The sequence below is a fragment of the Lithobates pipiens genome, unplaced genomic scaffold, assembly GCF_037356315.1.
Source record: "Lithobates pipiens isolate NorthernLeopardFrog02 unplaced genomic scaffold, aLitPip1_a1.2 Scaffold_8, whole genome shotgun sequence".
Lineage (NCBI taxonomy): Eukaryota > Metazoa > Chordata > Amphibia > Anura > Ranidae > Lithobates > Lithobates pipiens.
In genome coordinates, this window is record NW_027507903.1 from 681,355,241 (window position 1) to 681,379,468 (window position 24,228).

The 24,228-nt window shown below is 46.4% G+C and overlaps 2 protein-coding genes across 2 annotated transcripts; both read left to right on the forward strand.

The window, feature by feature from the left end:
- Nucleotides 1–2,917: 2,917 nt before the first annotated feature.
- LOC143962536 (E3 ubiquitin/ISG15 ligase TRIM25-like) lies at nt 2,918–4,699 on the forward strand (the record flags this gene model as incomplete). Its single annotated transcript, XM_077471808.1, has 1 exon — nt 2,918–4,699. A coding segment is annotated over one exon (1,665 nt), but the record flags the coding sequence as incomplete, so codon positions are not given.
- A 15,066-nt stretch (nt 4,700–19,765) lies between these two features.
- LOC143962101 (E3 ubiquitin/ISG15 ligase TRIM25-like) lies at nt 19,766–23,968 on the forward strand. Its single transcript, XM_077471427.1, has one exon. It carries the CDS (start codon nt 19,815–19,817, stop codon nt 21,390–21,392), a length of 1,578 nt encoding a protein of 525 aa, XP_077327553.1. The 5' UTR covers nt 19,766–19,814; the 3' UTR covers nt 21,393–23,968.
- The last annotated feature ends 260 nt before the right edge of the window (nt 23,969–24,228 follow it).

Consider the following 24,228-nt stretch of genomic DNA (forward strand, 5'->3'; position numbering starts at 1 on the left):
TACTGGGCACTTAAACCCCCCTCAGTCCCAGACCAATTTTCAGCTTTCAGCGCTGATGCACTTTGAGTGACAATTGCGCGGTCATACAACACTGTACCCAAATGAAATTTTTATCATTTTTTTCCCACAAATAGAGCTTTCTTTTGGTGGTATTTAGTTACAGCTGGGAGTTTTATTTTTTGCTAAACAAACAAAAAAAGATGCAAAAAAATAAAAATAAAATCATGTTTTAATAGTTTGTTATAAAATTTTGCAAACGGGTCATTTTTCTCCTTCATTGAAGTGCGCTGATTAGGCGGCACTGATAGGCTGCATTGGTGGGCACTGATGGGCTGCATTGGTGGGCACTGATGGGCTGCATTGGTGGGCACTGATAGGCTGCACTGGTGGGCACTGATAGGCATAGTTAAGGCGGCACTAATAGGCACAGATAAGGCGGCACCGATGGGCACAGATAAGGCGGCACTGATGGGCAAAGATGGGCACAGATAAGATGGCACGGATGGGTGGCACGGATAAGTGGCACGGATGGGTGGCACGGATGGGCACTGATAGGTACCACAGATAGATGGGACTGATGGGCACTGATAGGTGGCACTGATAGGTGGCTCTGATAGGTGGCACTGCTGGGCACTGATGGGCGGCACTGCTGGGCACTGATGGGCGGCACTGCTGGGCACTGATGGGCGGCACTGGGGTGCAGCACCTTTGAGGCAGATTTTGGGTGGCACTGTGGGTGGCACTGCTGGGTGGCACTGTGGGTGGCACTGCTGGGTGGCACTGCTGGGTGGCACTGTGGGCACTGCTGGGTGGCACTGTGGGCACTGCTGGGTGGCACTGTGGGCACTATGGGCACTGCTGGGTGGCACTGACAGGGGGGCACTTACTTTATTTCAGGATGGCACTGCGGGTGGCAGGTGGGCACTGGCAGGGGGCAGGTTTCCGCTTGAATTGCTGGCCGTGATCGGGACTGATGTCCCGAACACGGCCGCCGGCGATCGGCTTTTTTTTTTTCTCCTCGCGCTGTCAGCGCGAGGAGGAATACTAGCCGATTACCGGCTCCGTTTTATCACATGATCAGCTGTCATTGGCTGACAGCTGATCACGTGATAAGGGGTCGGGATCGACCCCTTACACGGATCGGTGATCAGGCGAGTCTCACGGACTCGCCGATCACAGAGCACGCCGCGCGCGCCCCTCAGGGGGCGCGCAGGCCGCTCGTATCCGGGACGACATCAATAGACGTAGTCCTGGAAATGTGGGTCCGCGCTGTTGCCGTCATTTTGCAATAGCGCGGATCCCAAGTGGTTAAATAACATGCCTGGGGGGTGTCTATAGTATGCCTGTGAAGTGCCACGTGTTTCCTGCACAAAATGACATTTCTAACGGAAACAAAGTCATTTAAAACTGCTTGCGGTTTTAATGTAATATCTGGTTCCGGCAATATTGATCAAAATCATTGAGAAAAATGGCATGGGTAGCCCCCCCTGCCCATTACCAGCCCCTTTGGGTCTTGTACCCAAAAAAAAAAGGAAATATGTGTGGCCCCCAGGCCTTATATACTCCAGAACAGCAGTATACAGGCGGTGCAAACAAGACAGGGACTGTGTAGGTTTGTTGTGTTAAGTAGAATCTGTTTGTAATTTTCAACTGGTACATTTTTAAAGTGTAGCTCCAGTCAAAAAATCAATTTTTAAGCTTTTTGGAAAACATAGGGAAGGGTTATCACCCCTGTATAATTTTTTTTTGCCGTCCGTCTTTTTTCATCTCACTTCCTGTTGTCCCGTTGCACGACCGCACAATTGTCAGTTAAAGGGACGCAGTGCCGAATCGCAAAAAGTGCTCTGGTCTTAAGCCAGCAAAATGGTCCGGGGCTAAAAGTGGTTAAGTGAGCAGTTGGCAGCGGCGGAGGCGATCAGATGTTACCCCTTGCTGGGCATGGAGACGAGTGAGGGGAATATGCCCGTCTCCATAACATTGCAGGATGCAAACAACATCAAAACGTCACTTCGGCCCATAGCTCTTAAAGGGCCTTTTTTTTTTTTTTTTTTTTTTTTTTTTAAATGACAATATTTTTTTTTTTATTGCATTTTAGTGGAAATATGAGAAGTGAGGTCTTTTTGACCCCCCAGATCTCATATATAAGAGGTCCTGCCATGCTTTTTTTTTCTATTACAGGGGATGTTTACATTCCTTGTAATAGCAATAAAAGTGACACTTTTTTTTTTTACGGTGTAAAAATAAAAGGTAAAATAGATAAGAAAAATTAAATAATTTTTAAACGCTCCCCGTCCCGCCGAGCTTGCGCACAGAAGCTAACGCATACAGTAGCGCCTGCATTTGAAAACTGTGTTCAAACCACACATGTGAGGTATCATAACGATCGGTAGAATGAGCGTGATAATTCTAGCCCTAGTCCTCCTCTTTAACTCAAAACATGCAACCTGTAGAATTTTTTAAACGTCGCCTATAGAGATTTTTAAGGGTAAAAGTTTGTCGCCATTCCACAAGCGGGCGCAATGTTGAAGCGTGATATATTGGGTATCAATTTCCTCCGCGTAACACTATCTTTCACGATATAAAAAAAAAAATTGGGCTAATTTTACTGTTGTCTTTATTTTTTTTATTCAAAAAAAGTGTCTTTTTTTTCCCAAAAAACTGCACTTGTATGACCGCTGTGCAAATATGGTGTGATAGAAAGTATTGCAACAACCGCCATTTTATTCTCTAGGGTGTTAGAAAAAAAAATATGTATAATGCTTGGGGCTTCTAAGTAATTTTCTAGCAAAAAAAATGTTTTTAATTTGTAAACAACAAATCTAAAAAAAAAAAGGCTCGGCCCTTAAGTGGTTAAAGGTTGAAAGGTTTATTAACAAAACAATTGAGCTCAGCCTCGCCCTGTGCAGACCAGTTGTAACCGGTTCAACTGAGTTTGGCATTCCAGAGACTTTCATTTCCTTTCACTTCTGCTGTCATCTTCGTGTCTCTTCTGGCGTCTGGTGATCTGAGAGCCAAGCTGGAATGTTCCGTCTGTCTGGACATTTATACGGATCCTGTAACCCTGAGATGTGGTCACAACTTCTGCCGGGTCTGTATTGATGGTGTGGTGGATACACAGGGGGGGTCTGGAGGATATTCCTGTCCTGTATGCAGAAAAAGTTTCAGGAGTCGTCCTGCACTGCACAGGAACATAACACTACGTAACATAGCAGAGACTTTCCTGTCTGCTCAGCCAGATCAAGAGGAGTCCGGGGTCTTCTGTACTCACTGTGTGGACTCTCCTGTACCTGCTGTTAGATCCTGTCTGCACTGTGAGGTTTCTCTGTGTGATAAACACCTGAGTGTCCACAAAAAGTCCCCAGAACACGTCTTATGTGACCCCACCTTGTCCATGGAGAGCAGGAAATGCCCCGTCCATAAGAAGATCCTGGAGTATTACTGCACTGAGGATGAGACCTGTGTCTGCAAGTTTTGTATGACTGGAGAACACACAGGACACAAGATGGAGTCACTGGATGAGGCTTCTGAGAAGAAGAAGAAGACACTGAGGAATGTTCTGCAGAAACTTCTGACAAAGAGAGAGGAGACGGAGGAAAGAGTCCAGAGTCTGCAGGAACACCGGAGGAAAGTAGAAGAAGAAGCCGCTGGTGACACCGAGAGAGTCACTGCCCTGTTTAGAGATATCAGGAGACGTCTGGAAGACCTGGAGAAGAGAGTCCTGAAGGACATCTCCAGGAGGGCAGAGCGGATCTCCATCTCCATCCGGGATCTGGAAATAAAGAAGGAGGAGCTGTCCAGGAAGTTGCGTCACATTGAGGAGCTGTGTAACATGACGGATCCACTGACTGTCTTACAGGAATCAGACACAGGTGACTTGTGTGATACTGAGGATGGAGATAATGAGGACAGAGAGAGACATGAGGAGCTCCTCCATGATGGAGGGGGTCTGGATGTGGCGGGGGTCTTACACACAGGTTTATCTGATATAATAACAGAGGTAAATGTATACTTCTATATACAGGGAGATGCAGACATATTACTGGATGGAAACACAGCTAGTAATTATCTACAGATATCAGATGACAGGAAAACTGTATCCATGGCAGCTGTATACCAGACTTACCCAGATACACCAGAGAGATTTCAGTATTGTGCTCAGGTGATGAGCAGTCAGAGTTTCTCCTCAGGGAGACATTACTGGGAACTGGATGTTGGGGGGTCACATGAATGGAGAGTCGGGATGTGTTACCCCAGTATAGAGAGGGATGGATGTTCATCATTCATTGGAGATAATAAGAAGTCCTGGGGATTGGACAGGGAAGGTGATGAGTATTCGGTAAAAGATTACATTGATTGGATGACCTTACCCACCAACATCTCCAGTAACAGAGTCAGGATATATCTGGATTATGAGGCCGGGCGGATCTCCTTTTATGATCTGTGTGACCCGATCCGACACCTCCACACCTTCACCACCACCTTCACTGAGCCCCTCCATGCTGTGTTTTATGTAGGAAAGGGTTGTCTAAAGATCTGTGGGAGGGAATCGGGTGATATGAGAACTCCGCCCAGAGTCTGGTGACATCACAGCAGGATTGCCACCTGACTGAGATTCACCCGGACACTCCAGGTTTTGAATCATGTGTGCAGGTTTTCCCGGGACTATTTGATGATTTTCGGGCACAGGCGGAGTAATCCTTGTTCTTGGCTATTACATGCTCCTGTAGACTGATATGGAGAAGGAGGCCGAGACTCTAATTTATTTGTCGGAACCGCTGCACAAAGATTGCTTTACTGCTGCCCAATAAACATGAATTAGTCCTGATAAGGAGCCTGAACTTCACCATCTTTTGTTACTTTAGAAACTTTTAGGCACTGTCGGGTTCACGTTAAAATCCAAATCCAGCTCCTTTTCCTCCTTGTCCTCGTTTTTTCTTCATGCCCGCCTCCAGTAATGTGCTGTACATTCGCTTTAATCATGGGGGCTCAACCTGTGGCCCTACAGCTGTTACAGACCTACAAGTCCCATGAGGTATTGCAAGACTGACAAGTACAAGCATGACACCCAGAGGCATGATGGAATGATGTAGTTACGCAACAGCTGGAAGGCCACAGGTTGACCACTCATGTCCCGTTCCTTCCCCCAACTGAGCAGATGGGACCCAGTTATTTTTTCATTGCTGCAGACAACGAGGTTACTCAGCCGAGCCCTGAAGTAAACATTAATAGTCCCGTTCCTGTCCCCAGTTCCCTGCTGACCTGACAGAAATCACTGGAATGGCTGTACAGCAATCCACATTCAGATTGCTCTTCAAACGGCATTTGACAGGCAGTGAGAAGAGAAGAGAAGAGGCCCCTCACCACCTGTTTAACCACTTCCATAAAGAGCCTATTCTTGCACTCCGCTCCTACATGTAAAAATCATATTTTTTTACTAGAAAATTACTCAGAACCCCCAAACATTATATATGTTTTTTTTTTTAGCAGACACCCTAGGGAATAAAATGGCGGTCATTGCAACTTTTTATGTCGCACTGTATTTGCGCAACAATTTTTCAAACGTGTTTTTTAAAAAAAAATACTGTTTCATGAATTAAAAAAATAACAAAACAGTAAAGTTAACCCAATTTTGTTTGTATAATGTGAAAGGTGAAGTTACGCAGAGTAAATAGATACCTAACATGTCATGTTTTAAAATTGCGCACACACTCATGGAATGTCGCCAAACTTCGGTACTTAAGAATCTCCATAGGTGATGCTTTAATTTTTTTTTACTGTTTACCAGTTTAGCGTTACAGAGGAGGTCTAGAGCTAGAATTATTGCTCTCCCTCACGTGGCGATACCTCACATGTGTGGTTTGAACAGTGCTTACATATGCGCTCACTTCTTCTGTGCACAAGCTACTGGGGATAGAGGCGCTTTAAAAAAAAAATATATATTGCTTATTTTACTTTAATTTTTACACTTTATCTTTTATTTTATTTTTTTGATCACATTTATTCCTATTGCAAGGAATGTAAACATCCCTAGTAATAGGAATGGTGTGTGACAGGTCCTCTTTATGGAGAGATGTGGGGTCAATAAGACCCCACATCTCTCCTCCAGGCTGGAAAGCATCAGCTAAAAAAAAAAAAAATTATGATCCCATGCTTACCAGCCACGATCACGCCTTTGTTTACAAGAGCATCCCGGACGTGACGTCATAACGTTGTACCCGGGCCTCCAGCGGTCATAGAGATGACTGGTGACCATATGGTCACCGTAAATCTCTATGATCGACATCCGGCGGCAGCCAATTCTTTCTCAGGGGTCCCCGATGGCACGGGAGAGCCCGGAGAAGCACCGGAGGGCGGCGGGAGGGGGGGTGTCCCCTCCCGTCCCCTCCCGTTGCCTGTAAGAACGATCTAGTGGTGGAACTGTCACTATGGTATTTGATCACCTCTGTGGTTTTTATTTTTTGCGTAACAAGGTAAAAATACTAAATTCATGTTTTTAAGAAGCATGAATTTTGTATCAAATTTTTTGACCACCTATCATATAGTTATTGAAGCGACAGGACAGGAGAAACACCCATAAAATGACCACATTTTGGAAAGGTATTTTCTAAGAGACATTGTGAGTCTTTTGAAAATGTCATTTTTTGCCACAAGTTTTTGGAAAATGCAGAAGGTTAATTATTATAATTTGTTTATAAACAAATGTTATCTTTTTTTTTTTTTTTTTCATTACAAGAAAAAGATAATAATAGTTGTACAATTGTATCCAAGTAATGACATTTGTAGGAATATGTGTAATAAGCTTACTGAAAAGTACCTCAATTCTCCAAAGTAATTGTCAAACAATTATCAATGTAATGTATAAGATAGTAAAGTCCATACACTGGTTCAAAGCTTTGATATAACATAACTGGTCGTCAACATTATTTTTCAGATTGCATATGACTTGCTTATTTTTTCACAATTCTTCAATCATTATACATACAATGTGTATAGATGAGATAATTAAGATAGGAGTTCATACCCCGAGACACAGCTCTCTTCCTCCCAGGATCTGGACCCCGGTGAGAGGAAGAGGATCAAGGGCCTACTCCACACCCCAACGCTCTCAACGCTCCAGACCCCCCACCTGAAGACCTGTCGGGGTCCCCTCGGGATTTGCCCACTTCATTACTTTTTTTTTCTTTTTGTTGCCTCACGCGGGGGGTTGCGACCTTCTTGACGGTCTCCCCCGTGGAGTGAGGTATGCCTCTACAGTTGGCTTTCGGCCCTGCGCGGATCCACCGCTAGTTCAGAGATCCCAGTTGGGCTGTTTTTTCTACGGTTCTGTTTTATACTTCAGTTTATGTTTGCTTCCCTCGGCTACTGACTTTGTTACGGAGGACATGAGGAGCCCTTACTACGCCACCGACCTCTCTGGATCGTCGGGGCGGGACGTCACGGACCCCCTTCCATGTTGGGAACTGCCATGCTCCCCACCAAGTCCTTGGGCTGCGGCCAAGGACCCCTGAGGGGTTTGACTCTCTCAGGTTTTTTTTTGCTGATTTTTCTTGTTTTTTTTAGGCCGTCCTGGCCTTATGGTTGCTCCGCATCACTATGTTCAGTGGCCCCCTTTTTGGGCCTGCACGCGTACCCCCTTTTTTGGGGACTGATATGTGTTTTCCTTTTTTCATATTATTGCTCTGATGTCTTCTTGGTGTTTTGGTTTTTATTTTTAATTTTTAATTTTTTATTCTTATTTTTTTTTTTTTCATTTATTTCTCTGATTTTATTGCTTTTATTGGGGTTTTTCCTCTGATCCATTTGCCGATAACTGTTATGTGCATTTTATGTCTATATATGTCTTTGGGTGTTTCATTCCATGTTGCAACTAACTCTATTGTAAGCAATATCTGTTTTAATTATAATGTGCTGATAGGCGGGTTGGGGCCCCTCCCTGGCCCCCTTTTGAGCCGTGTTGTGTCTGGGCCTCCGCCCTTTGACCTGCATGTTCACTGGCCTGACAGCCCCGACGCGACATGGCTTTGAAACTGGTCTCCTATAACGTAAAGGGCCTGAATTCCGTCAGGAAGCGATGGCTGGCCTTGAGGGAGTTTAGGGCCTCCGGCGCGGATGTGATATTAGTCCAAGAGACGCACTTCCGGGCCGGAGGCTCATTTAGATTCGCATCTAAACATTTTCTGGTGTCTTATGTGGCATCGGACCCCTCGGGGAAGGCTGGAGTAGCAATTTTAATAAAAAACTCATGTCCTTTCCAGGTTAGGTCCTCTCAAGTGGATCCTCATGGTCGTTATATTATTTTGCAGGGATCGTATCTCTCTAATCCTATGACGATCATGAACGTCTACGCCCCCAATTCAGGCCAGGTGAAATTTCTCACAGATGCCTTGGCACGTCTGCATAAGCTTTCTACTCCCTTTACAGTTCTAGGGGGGGACTTTAATGCTGTGCTCTCTCCCGCCCGGGACAGACGATCTCTATTTAATCTCACTCCTCCGCCGGCCTCTCACACCCTGGCTACCTCCTTTAGGAAACTTATTCGTACACACCACTTGTTCGACGCTTGGCGGCTGAAACATCCCTCGGGTAGGCAATACTCATTTTACTCCCCTCCTCACAAGATGTTCTCTCGCTTGGATTATTTTTTTATTACGGCCCCCTTGATATCTCACGCAGTGTCCTCTGACCTGGGTGCGATAACCTGGTCGGACCATGCCCCCTTGACTCTAGATTTATGCCTATCTGCTGCTTTCCCCAAGAAATGTCACTGGAGACTCAACGAGTCCCTGCTCAAGCACCCTGAAACCAATGCTAAACTCGAACCGGCCCTGACCGAATATTTTCTCCTGAACAAGGGCTCCGTGCCCAGCCCATCCACCCTCTGGGAGGCCCACAAGGCCTTCTTCCGGGGGCAATGTATTGCTCTCGGTTCTCGAAGGAAAAAAGATGCAGCTCTCTTGAAAACTTCTTTGCTCCTAGAACTTCACAGAGCAGAAAGGGCTCTGTTGCGCTCCCCCACGGTGGATCGGCTGCGCACGGTCACAGGCCTGCGGAACCGTATTAAATCCCTAGACATGTCTCACGTAGACAAATCAATCCTGTGGGCTAAACAGAAGTTCTATGAGTACTCGAATAAGCCACACAGGATGTTGGTTTCTAGACTTAACCCTAGGCCTTATCACGCCTTCCCCGACCACATCAAACTCCCTGACGGGTCCCCCACTTTCTGCCCCCAGACAATGACCCAGGTGTTTGGCGACTTCTATAACAAACTCTATAATTGCCTAACCCCCGCACAACATCCAACTTTTGATTTGGCTGCTTTTGAGGAGTTCATGTCGGGCCTGAAGCTCCCCCAGTTGTCAGATTCGGATCTGCATATCCTAAACGCACCCGTTACAGAGGATGAGGTGGATAACACTGTTAAGGCTCTCCCCTCCCACAAAGCCCCAGGTCCGGATGGCCTCCCATACTCCTATTACAAACATTTCCTCCCCATCCTGTCGCCTCATCTAGTGACCCTGTATAACTCGCTGCTTCTAGGTAAGTCACCTCACCAACATTTTCTTCACTCCTTCATCACGGTCATTCCTAAACAGGACAAGGACCCGACCCTACCAGACAACTACAGACCTATAGCCCTTTTAAATTCAGACTACAAACTATTTACAAAAATCCTTGCAAACCGTTTGTCCCAATTCCTGACGAAGCTCATAGACAGAGACCAGGTGGGCTTCGTTCCAACCAGGCATGCGGGTGACAACACCCGGCGAACTATAGACCTAATTGACATGCTGAACAGGGTTCGTCGCCCCGCCCTGATTCTCAGTCTGGACGCCCAAAAGGCGTTTGACCGGTTAAGCTGGCCCTACATGTTCACGACCCTCACTAGATTTGGCTTGCGGGGACCCTTTCTCTCCGCGCTACAATCCCTATACTCCAACCCCTCTTCCCAGGTCCGATTAGTGTCCTTCACCTCCCACTCATTCCCTATGACAAATGGGACGAGACAGGGCTGCCCTCTCTCCCCGCTCCTCTTCATACTCTGCCTAGAGCCCCTGGCAGAGGCTATCAGATCTCACCCTGATATCAAGGGGGTGCCCATGCGGCAAAGGGAGTATAAATTATCTTTATTTGCGGATGACGTCCTCCTTACTCTAACCAGTCCCCACATTTCCCTCCCTTCCCTTCATGCCCTACTCACTCAATTTAGTTCCCTGTTGGGCTATAAGGTCAACACGGCAAAGACGGAGGCCCTCCCCCTCCATGTTCCCCCGGAGGAACTCCTGCGTCTACAAAATACATTCCCCTACCGATGGTGCACATCGTTCCTCAAATATCTTGGGGTTCAGCTAACGACTTCCTACTCCGCCCTTTACCCGACCAATTACATCCCTCTGTTTAAGTCTATCAACAGTATGTTATCTCGATGGACCTCCCTTCCCCTGTCCTGGATAGGCCGAATTAACGTGCTGAAAATGTCCATCATGCCAAAACTGTTATATTATTTTGAAACCTTGCCTGTCCCCATCCCGATGTCACAGATTAAGTTGCTTAAGCGCTGGTTCTTGAAATTTATTTGGAACGGCAGGGCCCATAGAGTGGCTGGTTTGGTGGTTTTTGCCCCCAAAGATCAGGGGGGCATGGGTGCACCGGACGTCTACAAATACTATCTGGCATCTCATTTGCGCCTGATAGTGTCTTGGTCTTGCCTGAGACCTCCGAATCGCTGGACGGAGATTGAGATGGGTTCTCTATATCCGACCCATCCTTGCTCCTTGGCGTGGTCGCCGGGGACAATGAGGGACCCCGGGCTTCTGGATCTATGCCTGGGTCCCATGTTGTTCACGCTTAGACTGTGGCGTTCCTGCTCTTCCAAATTTGCATTGTCATCACCCTGTCCCCCCCTCTCTAATGTGCTGTTTAATCCTTTAGTTCCTGACAGTCTATCGCATGTTCGTATGTTTCCCTGGGCTAAAGAGGGGTTGTTCCAACTCCGCCACTTCGTTCACCCTGTCACGCGTAAACTTAAGCCCTTTTCGGCCCTCCAAACCGACAGTCAACTCCCAAACCACATGCGGTATTCATACCTCCAGATAACTCACTACTTTTCAACTCTTTCCCCCTCTCTCTCCCTCTCCACACCGACGCCTTTTGAGCTGCTCTGCTCCGAGGGCCCCTACCAAGCAAAGCTTATCTCTAGTATTTACCATATACTCCAGCAGAGGTCCTCTCTCACTGCCCTATCCCACTCCTACATGGACAAATGGACGCAGCTCCTTAATCGACAAATCACTCTCCCGCAATGGTCCAGAATTTGGTCCTCCACCTCTAAAATTTCCAGATGTGTAGCACAGAGAGAGACAGCATATAAAGTCCTACTGTTCTGGTATAGGACCCCCGAGGTTATTCATCGGTATGACGCCTCTCTTTCTCCCATGTGCTGGAGGTGTGGGAGGACCAAGGGTACGCATTATCATATCTTTTGGCAATGCGCTCTAATTACTCCTTTCTGGTCCATGGTATCTCACATGCTCCAGCAAATTTTTGACACCCCCATTCCATTGGATCCTGTCCACCTTCTCCTAGGCCTTCCCTTCCCGGAGTTGGGGAAGGCAGCTAATAACTTAGCTTCCTATGTGCTGCTTGCTGCTAAAAGAGCTATCCCCTCTAATTGGTTGTCTACTTAGCCCCCAACCCAGACTCAGCTGATACAAACCGTCGGGGACATACGCAGGATGGAACATTTGACGGCTATGGTGGAGGATGGGATTGACCGGTTTGGCGTGATCTGGGCCCCCTGGGATGCCTCGATTTTTGGGCTCCCACAGGTGCCCTTGGTACCCCTAGCCACCCAGTCGGTGTCCGTCCCCTAGTGTTCCCTGACCTTCTCGCTCCCCGATGTTTTGTATCTTGTCGGTACTTCAAGTCTGTTTCTGCTGGCCCAACGGCCATTTGAAGCTTACCTTACCTCCTGTGGAAATTTATAGTGGTATGTAGCCCTCTTTTGTTAGATATTAGTCACGTTATTGAAGCATCTGCTCAAGACCCCAACCCCTGCATTGAGACATATGTGTTGTCTCTCAGCCTTTTATTTTCATAAGGTTTTACGTAATACTTTTCTGTTGTTTATTTCCTTTCTGCATTTTATTTTGCTTTGTTTTCTTTTAGTTATCTATTTTTATCCTTCCATTGCTACTGTATATCTGTAGTCACCGTGAGGTTATATCAGTCTCTCCAATAAGGTATGCACCAGATTTTCTTTGAATATTGTCAGTTCTGTATCTTTTCATTTTCTGTAAAAAAATTCTCTCAATAAAAATTACAATTTAAAAAAAAAAAAGATAGGAGTTCAATTTGATCAATTAATGAAATATTTCTAACACACAACATGAATGTATTTAGAATTACACCTCACAACACATTCTATGACTCCCGAGTATGGGGTTACCAGATATGTGAGACTTTTTCACAGCCTTTCCACATAAAGGGGCCCAAAATCCAAGGAACATCTTAAGGCTTTCTAGTTTTTTTGGAGTCCTTGGAGCACCAGGAAAAGAAGACACCAACAAAATGACCACATTTTAGAGAGTGAACACCCCGAGGTGAACGTTGTCAATTTAATATGATGATTTTTTATTTTTATTTTTTACATACAACAATGAACGTACTTAGAATTTCACACCAAAACACATTCTGCTAGTATGGGGATACCACATGTGTGAGATTTTTTCACATCCTATCTGCATATAGGAGCCCAAAATCCAAAGAGCACCTTCAAGATTTTAAGAAGCATACATTTTGTATCAAATTTTTTGACCAGCTATCGTATTTCTTGAGTTACTGAAGCGACGGAACAGGAGAAACGCCCACAAAATGACCACATTTTGGAAAGGTATTTTCTAAGAGTCATGGTGAGTCTTTTGAAAAATGTCATTTTTTGCTACAAGTTTTTGGAAAATGCAATAGGTTAATTATTATAATTTTTTAATACAAATTTTATCTTTTTTTTTTCTCTCAATAGAATTTTCATTGCGAGAAAAAGATAACAGTTGTACAATTGCATCCAAGTAATGACATTTGTACGAATATGCGTTTGTGTAATAAGCTTACTGAAAAGTACATAAATTCTCCAAAGTAATTGTCAAAAAATTATCAATGTATAAGATGGTAAAGTCCATACACTGGTTCAAAGCTAACTGTCATCAACATTATTTCTCAGATTGCATATGATTTTCTTATTTGTTCACAATTTTTCAATCATTCAACACACAATGTGTGTATATATATATATAATATATATATAATGAGATAATTAAGATAGGAGTTAAATTTTATCAATTAATGAAATATTTCTAACACACAACATGAATGTATAAGGCCGCGTACACACGGGCGGACTGTTCGCCCAACTTTGTCCGCTGAACAGTGTTTGGGCGGACAGTCCGCTCGTGTGTGGGCTTTCAGCGGACAGTTTCAGCGGACAGTTGGACGGACAAGGTTTTTCGGAAATTCCGAAAAACTGTCCGCTGAAACCTTGTTTCAGCGAACAGCCCGCTCGTGTGTAGGCTTGTTCGTCAAACAAAGTTGCGCGCATGCTCAGAAAGGATTTTCACGCCGAAAGCTATAATGCAGTGTATAGGACGTCGTATTTTTCGGCCCGTCGTACGTGCCATTCACGTCATCGCGCACGGTTTCAGCAAACTGTTCGTTCGTCGTGTGTGGCCATGTCCGTCCATGCTAAGTTTGAGCGGACTGTTTGCCGAAACTGTTGGACGGACAAAGTTGGGCGAACAGTCCGCGCGTGTGTACGCGGCCTTACACCTCAAAACACATTCAATGACTCCCGAGTATGGGGATACCACATATGTGAGACTTTTTCACAGCCTTTCCATATAAAGGGGCCCAAAATCCAAGGAACATCTTAAGGCTTTCTAGGTTTTTTGGAGGCCCTGGAGCACCAGGACTGGAAGATGCCAAAAAAATGACTACATTTTGGAGAGTGAACGTTGCCAATTTAATATGATTTTTTTTTTTTTTTTTTACATACAACAATGGACATACTTAGAAATTCACACCAAAACACATCTTGCTACTCCTCCTGGGTATCAGGATTCCACATGTGTGAGACTTTTTCAGTGTTTTTACTGATTATTAGAGTTGGGCTGAACACCCCCTCAGTTCGATTAGCACCAGAACTCCCGAACATGTAAAAAGAGCCGCAAACTCTATTGAAGTCTATGGGACCTGAACTTGAAAAATCAAAAGTCCCCATTTTGAAGGCGTATATGCAAGTTACACAAAAAGGGTTTGGGGGTCCAGATACTGCCCTGGGGGGCATGTATCTATGCAATTTTTTTAAATATTGTTTTTAAAGGAGCAGTGATTTTATTGGTGCTTAACCACTTTCTACCCTGCCCATAGTCACATGACGTCCACATGATGGATCTCCCATCCTGGGCGGGTGTCATATGACATCCTGGGCTTCCCGGGCGTCTAGGGGTGCTCGTGCGCTGCATCACTCTGGAGCCGATGTCCACCAGGCTCCCGCGATTGCCGGTAACAGAGCCGGGATGTGGATCTGTGTGTGTGTAATCCATGTCCTGTCAGGATAGAGGAGACCGATCGCATTTTCCCACTACAGAGAAACCCTGATCGGTCTCCTCCCCTTGTAAGTCCCCTCCCCCTACAGTTAAAATCACTCCCTAGGTAACACATTTAACCCCTTGATCGCCCCCCTAGCATTAACCATTTCCCTGCCAGTGACATTTATACAGTAATCAGTGGATAATTTTATAGCATTGATAGCTGTATAGATGTGAATGATCCCAAAATAGTGTCAAAAGTGTCCGATGTGTCTGCCGCAATGTCACAGTCACGATAAAAAAATCACAGATTACAGCCATTACTAGTAAAAAAAAAAATAATAATAAAAATGCCATAAATCTTTCCCCTATTTTGTAGACGCTTTAACTTTTGCGCAAACCAATATTCGTTTATTGCAATTTTTTTTTTACCAAAAATATGTAGAAGAATACACATTGGCCTAAACTGAGGAAATTATTTTTATTTATTTATTTATTTATTTATTTTTAATTGGGATATTTATTATAGCAAAAAGTTAAAAATACATTGTGTTTTTTTTTGTTTTTTTCAAACTTGTCACTATTCTTTTGTTTATAGTGCAAGACATAAAAACCGCAGAGGTGATTAAATACCACCAAAAGAAAGCGCTATTTGTGGGGAAAAAAATTATAAAAATGTCATATGGGTACAGTGTAGCATGGCCGCAAAATTTTCATTCAAAATGCGACAGCGCTGAAAATTGGCCTGTGCAGGATGGGGTGAAAATGCCCGGTATTGAAGTTGTTAGACATTGTGAAACAATAAAAATGAAAAATGTATTTAAAAATAGTGCCTGGGGGTCCTTTTAGTCTGCCTGTAAAGTGGCACATCTATACCATGTATAGAACCACATCTATACCATGTATAGAACCTGCTGCAGCAAAACTGACATTTCTAAAGAAAAAAATTCTTAAATTGCCATAAATTCAATTCCATTGCCGACAATACAAACATAAAGAAAAAAAGAAACGCGTGGGGGTCCCCCAATCCATACCAGGCCACTTTTGATTTTTCATGTTCGTGTCCCATAGACTTTACTGTATATTCTATCTCTTTTTATTTTATTCTTCATCTGTATTGTGTAAAACGTTACCTGTGGTGCGGAGTTCGGTGGATGCACGGTGTCGCCATGCATGACAGCCAACTAACAGGCAGGACGGTTGCTAGAGAGGTGTCAGTCTTCAGACAGACGGTCGGAGGAAATCGAGAGAGCAGCAGTCCGGAGGCTGGTGGTCAGATGATGAAAACACATTTGTAAGAGTAATATGAAGCGACGTGAAGCACTCACAGATACGTAACTAGGCTGGGCATGTCACCGAGGTGCAGACCCCTACTCATTCACCAAAAAAAGTTTAAAAAATAAATAAAAACACACACAGTTTTTGACAATCCCTTTATTAAAAAAAAAAAAAAAACGATGTCCCCCGATCTATTGTCAATCACGATGCCCGCCGCCACTACCGGGCCCAAAAAAAGAAAAAAAAAACTTTCTGCAGTGATGAAGGCTAACCGATGACTACCTGCTCCATGATTGACAGTTCTTATATAGGTAAGGGGCAGGGTCACCTGGCAATGTCACCTGGTGGCATGACCCCCCTCCCACTATGCACCAGGACCCCTAGCGCTTCCAACTAACCACCTGAACCTCTACATCTCTCCCTACTAAGTGCCAGGACCCCTCATCTCCCCCTACTAAGCACCAGGACCCCCTAGCTCTCTCTACTAAACACCAGCACCTCTCATATCTCACTACTAAGCACCAGGACCCCCAACCCCCCCTCCCCAATAAGCACCAGGACCCCCAACCCCCCCTCCCCAATAAGCACCAGGGCCCCCATCTCTCCCTACTAAGCACCAGGAGCTCCATCTCCTGCCCCCCCCCCCCCACTAAGCACCAGGACCCCCAACCCCCCCTCCCCAATAAGCACCAGGAACCCCCATCTCCTCCACTAAGCACCATGACCTCCCATCTCCCCCACTAAGCACTAGGACCCCAATCTCTCCCTACTAAGCACCAGAACCATCCATCCCCCACTAAGCACCAGGACCCCCTATCTCACCCAACTAAGCACCAGGACCCAATCTCTCCCTACTAAGCACCAGGACCCAATCTCTCCCTACTAAGCACCAGGCCCCTCCCATCTCTCCCCACTAAGCATAAAGACCCCATCTCTCCTCGCAAAGCACCAAGACCCCATCTCTCCCCACTAAGCACCAGAACCCCTCATCACCTCCTACTAAGCACCAGGCCCCCCTTCTCTCCCTAATAAGCACCAGGACCCCCTGCCTCCCCCCCCCCCCCCCCCCACCACTAAGCACCAGGACCTCTCATGTTTGTTGATACCCTCTCAAAACGAACCCAGGTGTGTTTGGATCATCACTGATTGCCAGCAACCTGAATCTGTGTCTATATGTTGTGACGCATTGGCAGTTTTGTAGCTCGGTGGCAGCACCAAAACAGTGAGTTTACCAGAAATAGTTTACAGGGCTTTCCTGCCCACATTTGATTAAAAGGACATCAAAGGTTCATACAGGTATGTCTTCCCATGCAAGGGATTCTCACCATCAATACGAACCAAACATAAGATTCAGCCTCCTAGCTCTTTTGGCAGCTTTATTGCTCTGATCAGTACCTCTGGATCCTCCTGACCATTAGTTAAACAAAACCAGAGAACATTCACAACCCAGTAGCTTTTGGTTCTCCTGACCTTCAAACACATCCCAGTGTCCATGCACAGATGGTGAACCTCAGCTCTGCGTCTTATCTGTGCAGTTTCCCAGCTGCTTTGTCCCACATGGACTCACTCTTATGCTCGGGCCTCTGTCTGTCCTGACCTGGACACCATGGAGCATATGAGCACCTCTCATATGCACCATGGTGTCCAGGTCAGGACAGACCGAGGCCCGAGCCTGAGAGAGAGTCCATGAGGGACAAAGCAGCTGGGAAACTGCACAGATAAGATGCAGAGCTGAAGTTCAGCGTCTGTGCATGGACACTGGAATGTCACACACTCACTCCCTCTGGAGGGTGGGGCTCTGAGCTCTACCTCTGGCTGTCATATGAAGCCAGCACATACCTGTGACATTAGTGTGCTTGTTTCTTACAAAATCTGCTGGAAACCACCATTTTAAATAGTAACACGGGTTCGCCCTACCACAATGTGTATGCACATTGGGAAAGGTGACTGTGTAAAGGGGTTCTAGCTTACAGTCTATTTTAGAAAATCTAAAAATGTGACAAAAGCGCCAAAGCTTCCACCCAATCGAGTACACCAGATTGTATGTAAGATTTACATCTACCTGTGTGTGTGTTTAGCCAGCTGGAGGTTTTTTTACCTTAATGTATTCTATACATTAGGGTAAAAAATCTTTTACCTTTTAACTAAGCCCCATCGTGATCCAGCAATGTGCATGAGAGCCTTGGCTCTCTGGGGACTCTCCTTCCTTATTGGCTAAGACAGCAGTGGGAGCCATTGGTTCCTGATGCTCTCGATTGCAGCCAGTGAGTCAATGAGGGACAGTGCCAAGCCGCAGCTCTGTGTATGAATGGACACGCAGAGCATGGGCTCGGGAGTGAGCCTACTTGGGTGCCCCCATCGCAAGCTGCTTGCTCTGGGGGCACTAGGCAGGAGGGAGAGGCATGGAGATCCAGTGTTGGACCAAAGAAGAGGAGAATCGGGGTTGCTCTGTGCAAAAACCATCACAGACGTGCAGGTAAGTTTGACATGTTTGTTATTAAAGGCAATGTTGTTTTTTTTTTTTTTTAAATATCACTTTAAGGCTCTGTTCACATTGGACCACATCTGATTTGCCTGACATGTGAATCAAACTGGCTTTCTATGGAGCCAGTTCACATATCTGTTGTGCAGCGGCAGTGTGAATTTGTTACAAATGTAAAAAGAGTTCCATGTGTTTTTGTAAGCACTGCGGTGCGGTTCAGATGCAAATTCCAGGCTCATTGCCTTCTATGGAAATGCAGCTAAATCAGACACAAATTTCATCCGGAAAAAAAAAACAGCATGAGGAAGGAGAAAGCCGGGCTCCTCTACTAGCAAAAGAGCGGCAAAAGAGCAGAAGATAGCGGAGGAGCCTAGTGAGAAGAAACGGAAAGCGCGGAGGAGAAGTCTGAAGAAGACCCCGGAAGTCGGAAGACCCCCGGAGCTGTCTAATACTACTTTAAAAACCTGTGTAGGGGTAGGGGTAGGATGTACCCCATACTCATTCACATAGGGTGGGGGGCCGGGATCTGGGGGCCCTCTTATTAAAGGGGGCTCCTGGATTCTGATAAGCCCCCCACCCGCAGACCCTGACAACCAACGACCAGGGTTGGTGGGAAAAGGCCCTTGGCCTCATCAACATGGGGACAAGGTGCTTTGGGGTGGTTGGACCGCAGGGCGCCCCCCTTCCCCAAGGCACCCACCCCCCATGTTGAAGGCATACGGCCTGGTACGGTTCAGGAGGGGGGGGGCGCTCTCTCGTCCCCACCACCTTTTCTGACCGGCCAGACTGCGTGCTTGGATAAGGGTCTAGTATGGATTTTGGTGGGAACCCCACGCAGTTTTTTCGGCGTAGGGGGTTACCCTTAAAATCCATATCAGACCTAAGGGCTTGGTGTACAGTACCCTGTAGCCAAGAACCAGCGCGATAGGATCGTGCTGGAAACATTCTCGCGGGCAGGTACTGCAGTTGCCGGTTGCGTTGTAGTTGGTCCGTCGGACCAGCGTACAGACGAGCGGACCTCCCGACAGGAACTGGGTCCGGCAGACTTTCGGTGGAGAGATTTAAAAGATTTATTTATAGGTCTGCCGGACTTGGGGAAGAAAAAGTCCGCTCTAGCCCCCACACGATCGAATTGTCCAACAGACCCCATGAGACCCTCATCCATAATCCAACCTTCCATACTTCTTGTCCTTCCTTTTATATGGAAAGCCCCCATGAGTAGGTCCTCCTAATTCTCTTGTCTTGTAATATTTTGTCATTGTACCGTCTCCCTTTGTAGTGTAAATCACGGCAAACCTTTTTGGCACTCTGTTAATCTTGAATAATCATAAACAATCATGGGGCGTGTCTTGTTCTGACAAGAAAAGGATTCTGAATAAGTAACCTGAGAGCTGAGCTCAGCCTCGCCCTGTGCAGATGAGTTGTAACCGAGTCCAGAGACTTTCATTTCATTTCCTCGTCTGCTGTCAGCGATGGCGTCTGGTGATCTGAGAGCTGAGTTGGAATGTTCCGTCTGTCTGAACATTTATACCGATCCTTTAATGCTGCCATGTGGACACAACTTCTGCCGGGTCTGTATTGATCATGTGCTGGATACACAGGAGGGGTCTGGAGTTTTCTTCTGTCCTGTATGCAGAAAAAGGTTCAGGAGTCGTCCTGCACTCCACAGGAACATAACACTACGTAACATAGTGGAGAATTTCCTGTCTGCTCAGCAAGATCGGAAGGAATCCGGGGTCTTCAGTACTCACTGTGTGGACCCTCCTGTACCTGCTGTTAGATCCTGTCTGCACTGTGAGGTTTCTCTGTGTGATAAACACCTGAGTGTCCACAAAAAGTCCCCAGAACACGTCTTATGTGACCCCACCTTGTCCATGGAGAGCAGGAAATGCTCCGTCCATAAGAACATCCTGGAGTATTACTGCACTGAGGATGAGACCTGTGTCTGTACGTTTTGTGTGGCTGGAGAACACACAGGACATAAAGGACATGAGATGGAGTCACTGGATGAGGCTTCTGAGATGAAGAAGGAGACACTGAGGAATGTTCTGCAGAAACTTCTGACAAAGAGAGAGGAGACGGAGGAAAGAGTCCAGAGTCTGCAGGAACACCGGAGGAAAGTAGAAGAAGAAGAAGCTGGTGACACCGAGAGAGTCACTGCCCTGTTTAGAGATCTCAGGAGACGTCTGGAAGACCTGGAGAAGAGAGTCCTGAGGGACATCTCCGGGAGGGCAGAGCGGATCTCCATCTCCATCCGGGATCTGGAAATAAAGAAGGAGGAGCTGTCCAGGAAGTTGCGTCACATTGAGGAGCTGTGTAACGTGACGGATCCACTGACTGTCTTACAGGAATCAGACACAGGTGACTTGTGTGATACTGAGGATGGAGATAATGAGGACAGAGAGAGACATGAGGAGCTCCTCCATGATGGAGGGGGTCTGGATGTGGCGGGGGTCTTACACAAAGGTTTATCTCGTATAATAATGGAGGTAAATGTATACTTCTATTTACAGGGAGCTGCAGACATATTACTGGATGTAAACACAGCTGATAATTATCTACAGATATCAGATGACAGGAAAACTGTATCCATGGGAGCTGTATACCAGACTTACCCAGATACACCAGAGAGATTTCTGTATTGTTCTCAGGTGATGAGCAGTCAGAGTTTCTCCTCAGGGAGACATTACTGGGAAATGGATGTTGGGAGGTCACATCAATGGAGAGTCGGGATGTGTTACCCCAGTATAGAGAGGGATGGATGTGCATCAATCATTGGAGATAATAACGAGTCCTGGGGATTGGACAGGGAAGATGATGAGTATATGGCGACACATAACAATGATTGGATCCCCTTACCCACCAATCCCTGCAGTAACAGAGTCAGGATATATCTGGATTATGAGGCCGGGCGGATCTCCTTTTATGATCTGTGTGACCCGATCCGACACCTCCACACCTTCACCACCACCTTCACTGAGCCCCTCCATGCTGTGTTATTTGTAAGAGATGGTTGTATAAAGATCTGTGGGGGGAATCAGGTGATATGAGAATGTCCAGAGTCTGGTGACATCACAGTAGGATTGCCGCCAGACACTCCAGGTTTTGAATCATATGTCCAGGTTTTCCGGGACTATTTGATGATTTTTGGGCATAGGCGGAGTAATCCTTGTGCTGCAGTTCCCGGCAATTACATGCTCCGGCAGACTGATATGGAAGAGGTGGTCGGGACTAGTGATGGACTAACTTCTGACGGGACATTTCGTGAACGTGGACCGCGAACGTGGCCAAAAGTTTGTGAACCGCAAAGTTTGTGGTGGACCCGATTGACTGTAATGGCAGGCGAACCTTAAAAACCTACAGGTCATATTTTCAGCCACAAAATACATACTAGCTGTGCACACATAGTCCCACAACATGGACACTGACATAACAAAAGTATTAAGTGAATCTGGGATCGACAGCAACAAGCATTCTTTTTTTATCTGTGAAATTTTGACAATTAAGGAGCGCATGAAGGCCATAGAGGAGAGGCAAGGTCAGGGCAGGCTATGAAGGGGGTGCAGGAGATGATCAGTGCCACAGTCAGGGCAGAGCAGTCCTGTGCCAGTGTCCCAGTGTGCCAACCTGTGCTTGAGCCCCTCCCTCTGCCCAGGCCCTTAACCCCACCTATGCAGGGCTCCACTGCGGTGGTCCGGAGGTGCCAGTCCAGTGCTGATCCTCAGCCAGGGTGCTGGCACTGCCTGTTGATTGGCTTCTCCGCTGCTATCTCCCTCACTGTCTGAAACCAGCACTGTGATAGAGACTGAGCACTGACACCAGCACCATGATAGAGACTGAGCACTGACACCAGCACCATTATAGAGAGCACTGACACCAGCACCAAGATAGAGAGCACTGACACCAGCACCGAGATAGAGAGCACTGACACCAGCACCGAGATAGAGAGCACTGACACCAACCACGTGATAGAGAGCACTGACACCAGCACCGAGATAGAGAGCACTGACACCAGCACCATGATAGAGAGCACTGACACCACCCCCGTGATAGAAAGCACTGACACCAGCACTGTGATAGAGAGCACTGACACCAGCACCGAGATAGAGAGCAATGACACCAGCACCGAGATAGAGGGCACCGACACCAGCACCATGATAGAGAGCACTGTTGGTGGTAGTGTCTTTGGGGGTGCACACAGCAGAGAGTGAAGAAGAGGGTGCAGATCAAGAGGATGAGGAGGGTGCTGAAGAGTAAGGCTGAGTGAGCCACTCAACCGAATCTGGTGCGTCCTTTGACGTAATCGAACGCACCTTCTGCAATTTCCCACTTTGGCTCAAGCCTGTTGCTCCTGCCCTACCCTTACCACCCCTGTGGAAGGGCCTGCCTCTTCCTCTGCCTGTCATTTTTTAAATGACCCTGTGACAAAAGTCTCTAGAGAAGTGCAGTATGTATGTGGAAGAAGGTATATAACACCCCGCTTCAATCTGTCGTTTTTGGGGGCCACTGGTCTACCACACCAGTTATAATACTTTTTTTTAAATTGCGTTTGTCACTCTTTGTAGTATCGCTGCAGAATCACTCAGCAGTCACAATGCTGCACAGTGGAAATGCACTATACTATGCTTTCTATATGTGCAAGTATTTTATACGTGTATTACACCCCTATATACTGTACACCAAATAGTACACCTATACCACTATACCAGTCCTTAAAAGGACCTTTGTGGGCCTAGTAGCTAGTGATTTGCAGACTGTCCCTCAGTCCCTACACTGATAAAAGACAGCTGCAGAATCGGTCAGCAGTCAAGTATAATATTCTTTCTACATTTGAAAGAAAGTATATTATACATGTACAACCCTATATACTGTACACCTATATCAGTCCTTAAAAGGACTTTTGTGGACCTAATAGCTAGTGATTTGTGTCACTACAGACTGTCCCTGCTCCACACAGCAACCTCTCCCTACACTGACAAAAGGCAGAATGTAAAATGGCCGCCAGATCAGGTCTATTTATAAGTTAGGGGGAATGTCCAATTGTCCATGTGCTGAAATGTCTCAATTGGCTGTCCTGTACCCCATGATGTATGTGTCATCATGGGTCAAAGTTCTTTCACAATGTAAACGCATATGTCTGCCACACGAACAGCGCCAGAAGTCCGCCGGTTTGGCGAATCGCGAACACGCAAAATTCGCCGCGAGCCGACTGCCGGGCGAACCGCAAGGCCATCCCTAGTCGGGACTTATTTGTCGGGAACCTCTGAACAAAGATTGCTCCACTTCTGCCCAATAAACATGAATTAGTCTTGATAAGGAACCTGAACTTCACCATCTTTTTGTTACTTTATAAACTTTTTAGGGAATGTCGGGTTCACTTTACAATCCAACGCCAGCTTCTTTTCCTCCTTGTCCTCGTTTTCTTCATGCCCACCTCCAGATATGTGCTGTACAATTACCTAGATTATGGGTGCTCAAACTGTGGCCCTCCAGCTGTTGTGGAACCACAAGTCCCATCAGGCATTGCAAGGCTCACAGGTACAAGCATGGCTCCCAGAGCAGAGGCATGCTGGGACTTGTAGTTTCGCAACAGCTGGAGCACCACAGATTGAGCACCCTTGGCCTAAATAGCACATGCGGTGCCCTCTGAAGAGCAATCCATATCTGGATCGCTCTTCAGAGGGCATTTGACAAGCAGTAAGGAGGTGTTATATCAGCTCCTCACAACCTGTTTAAACCCCACAGCAGCGCCCGGCACCTGCATGCAGTGCACACGGCTGGGGGAACCCCCCCCCCTGTTCACTTGAACGGGCCGCCTACAGCAGACATTACAGTGGGGACAATTTTTGCCGCGCCGTGTTCCAAAGCATTTTAACTGTGGCATGT

What these genes read in the sequence shown, in the direction of transcription:
- LOC143962101 (XM_077471427.1), top strand. Translation starts at nt 19,815, where the DNA reads ATGGCGTCTGGTGATCTGAGAGCTGAGTTGGAATGTTCCGTCTGTCTG.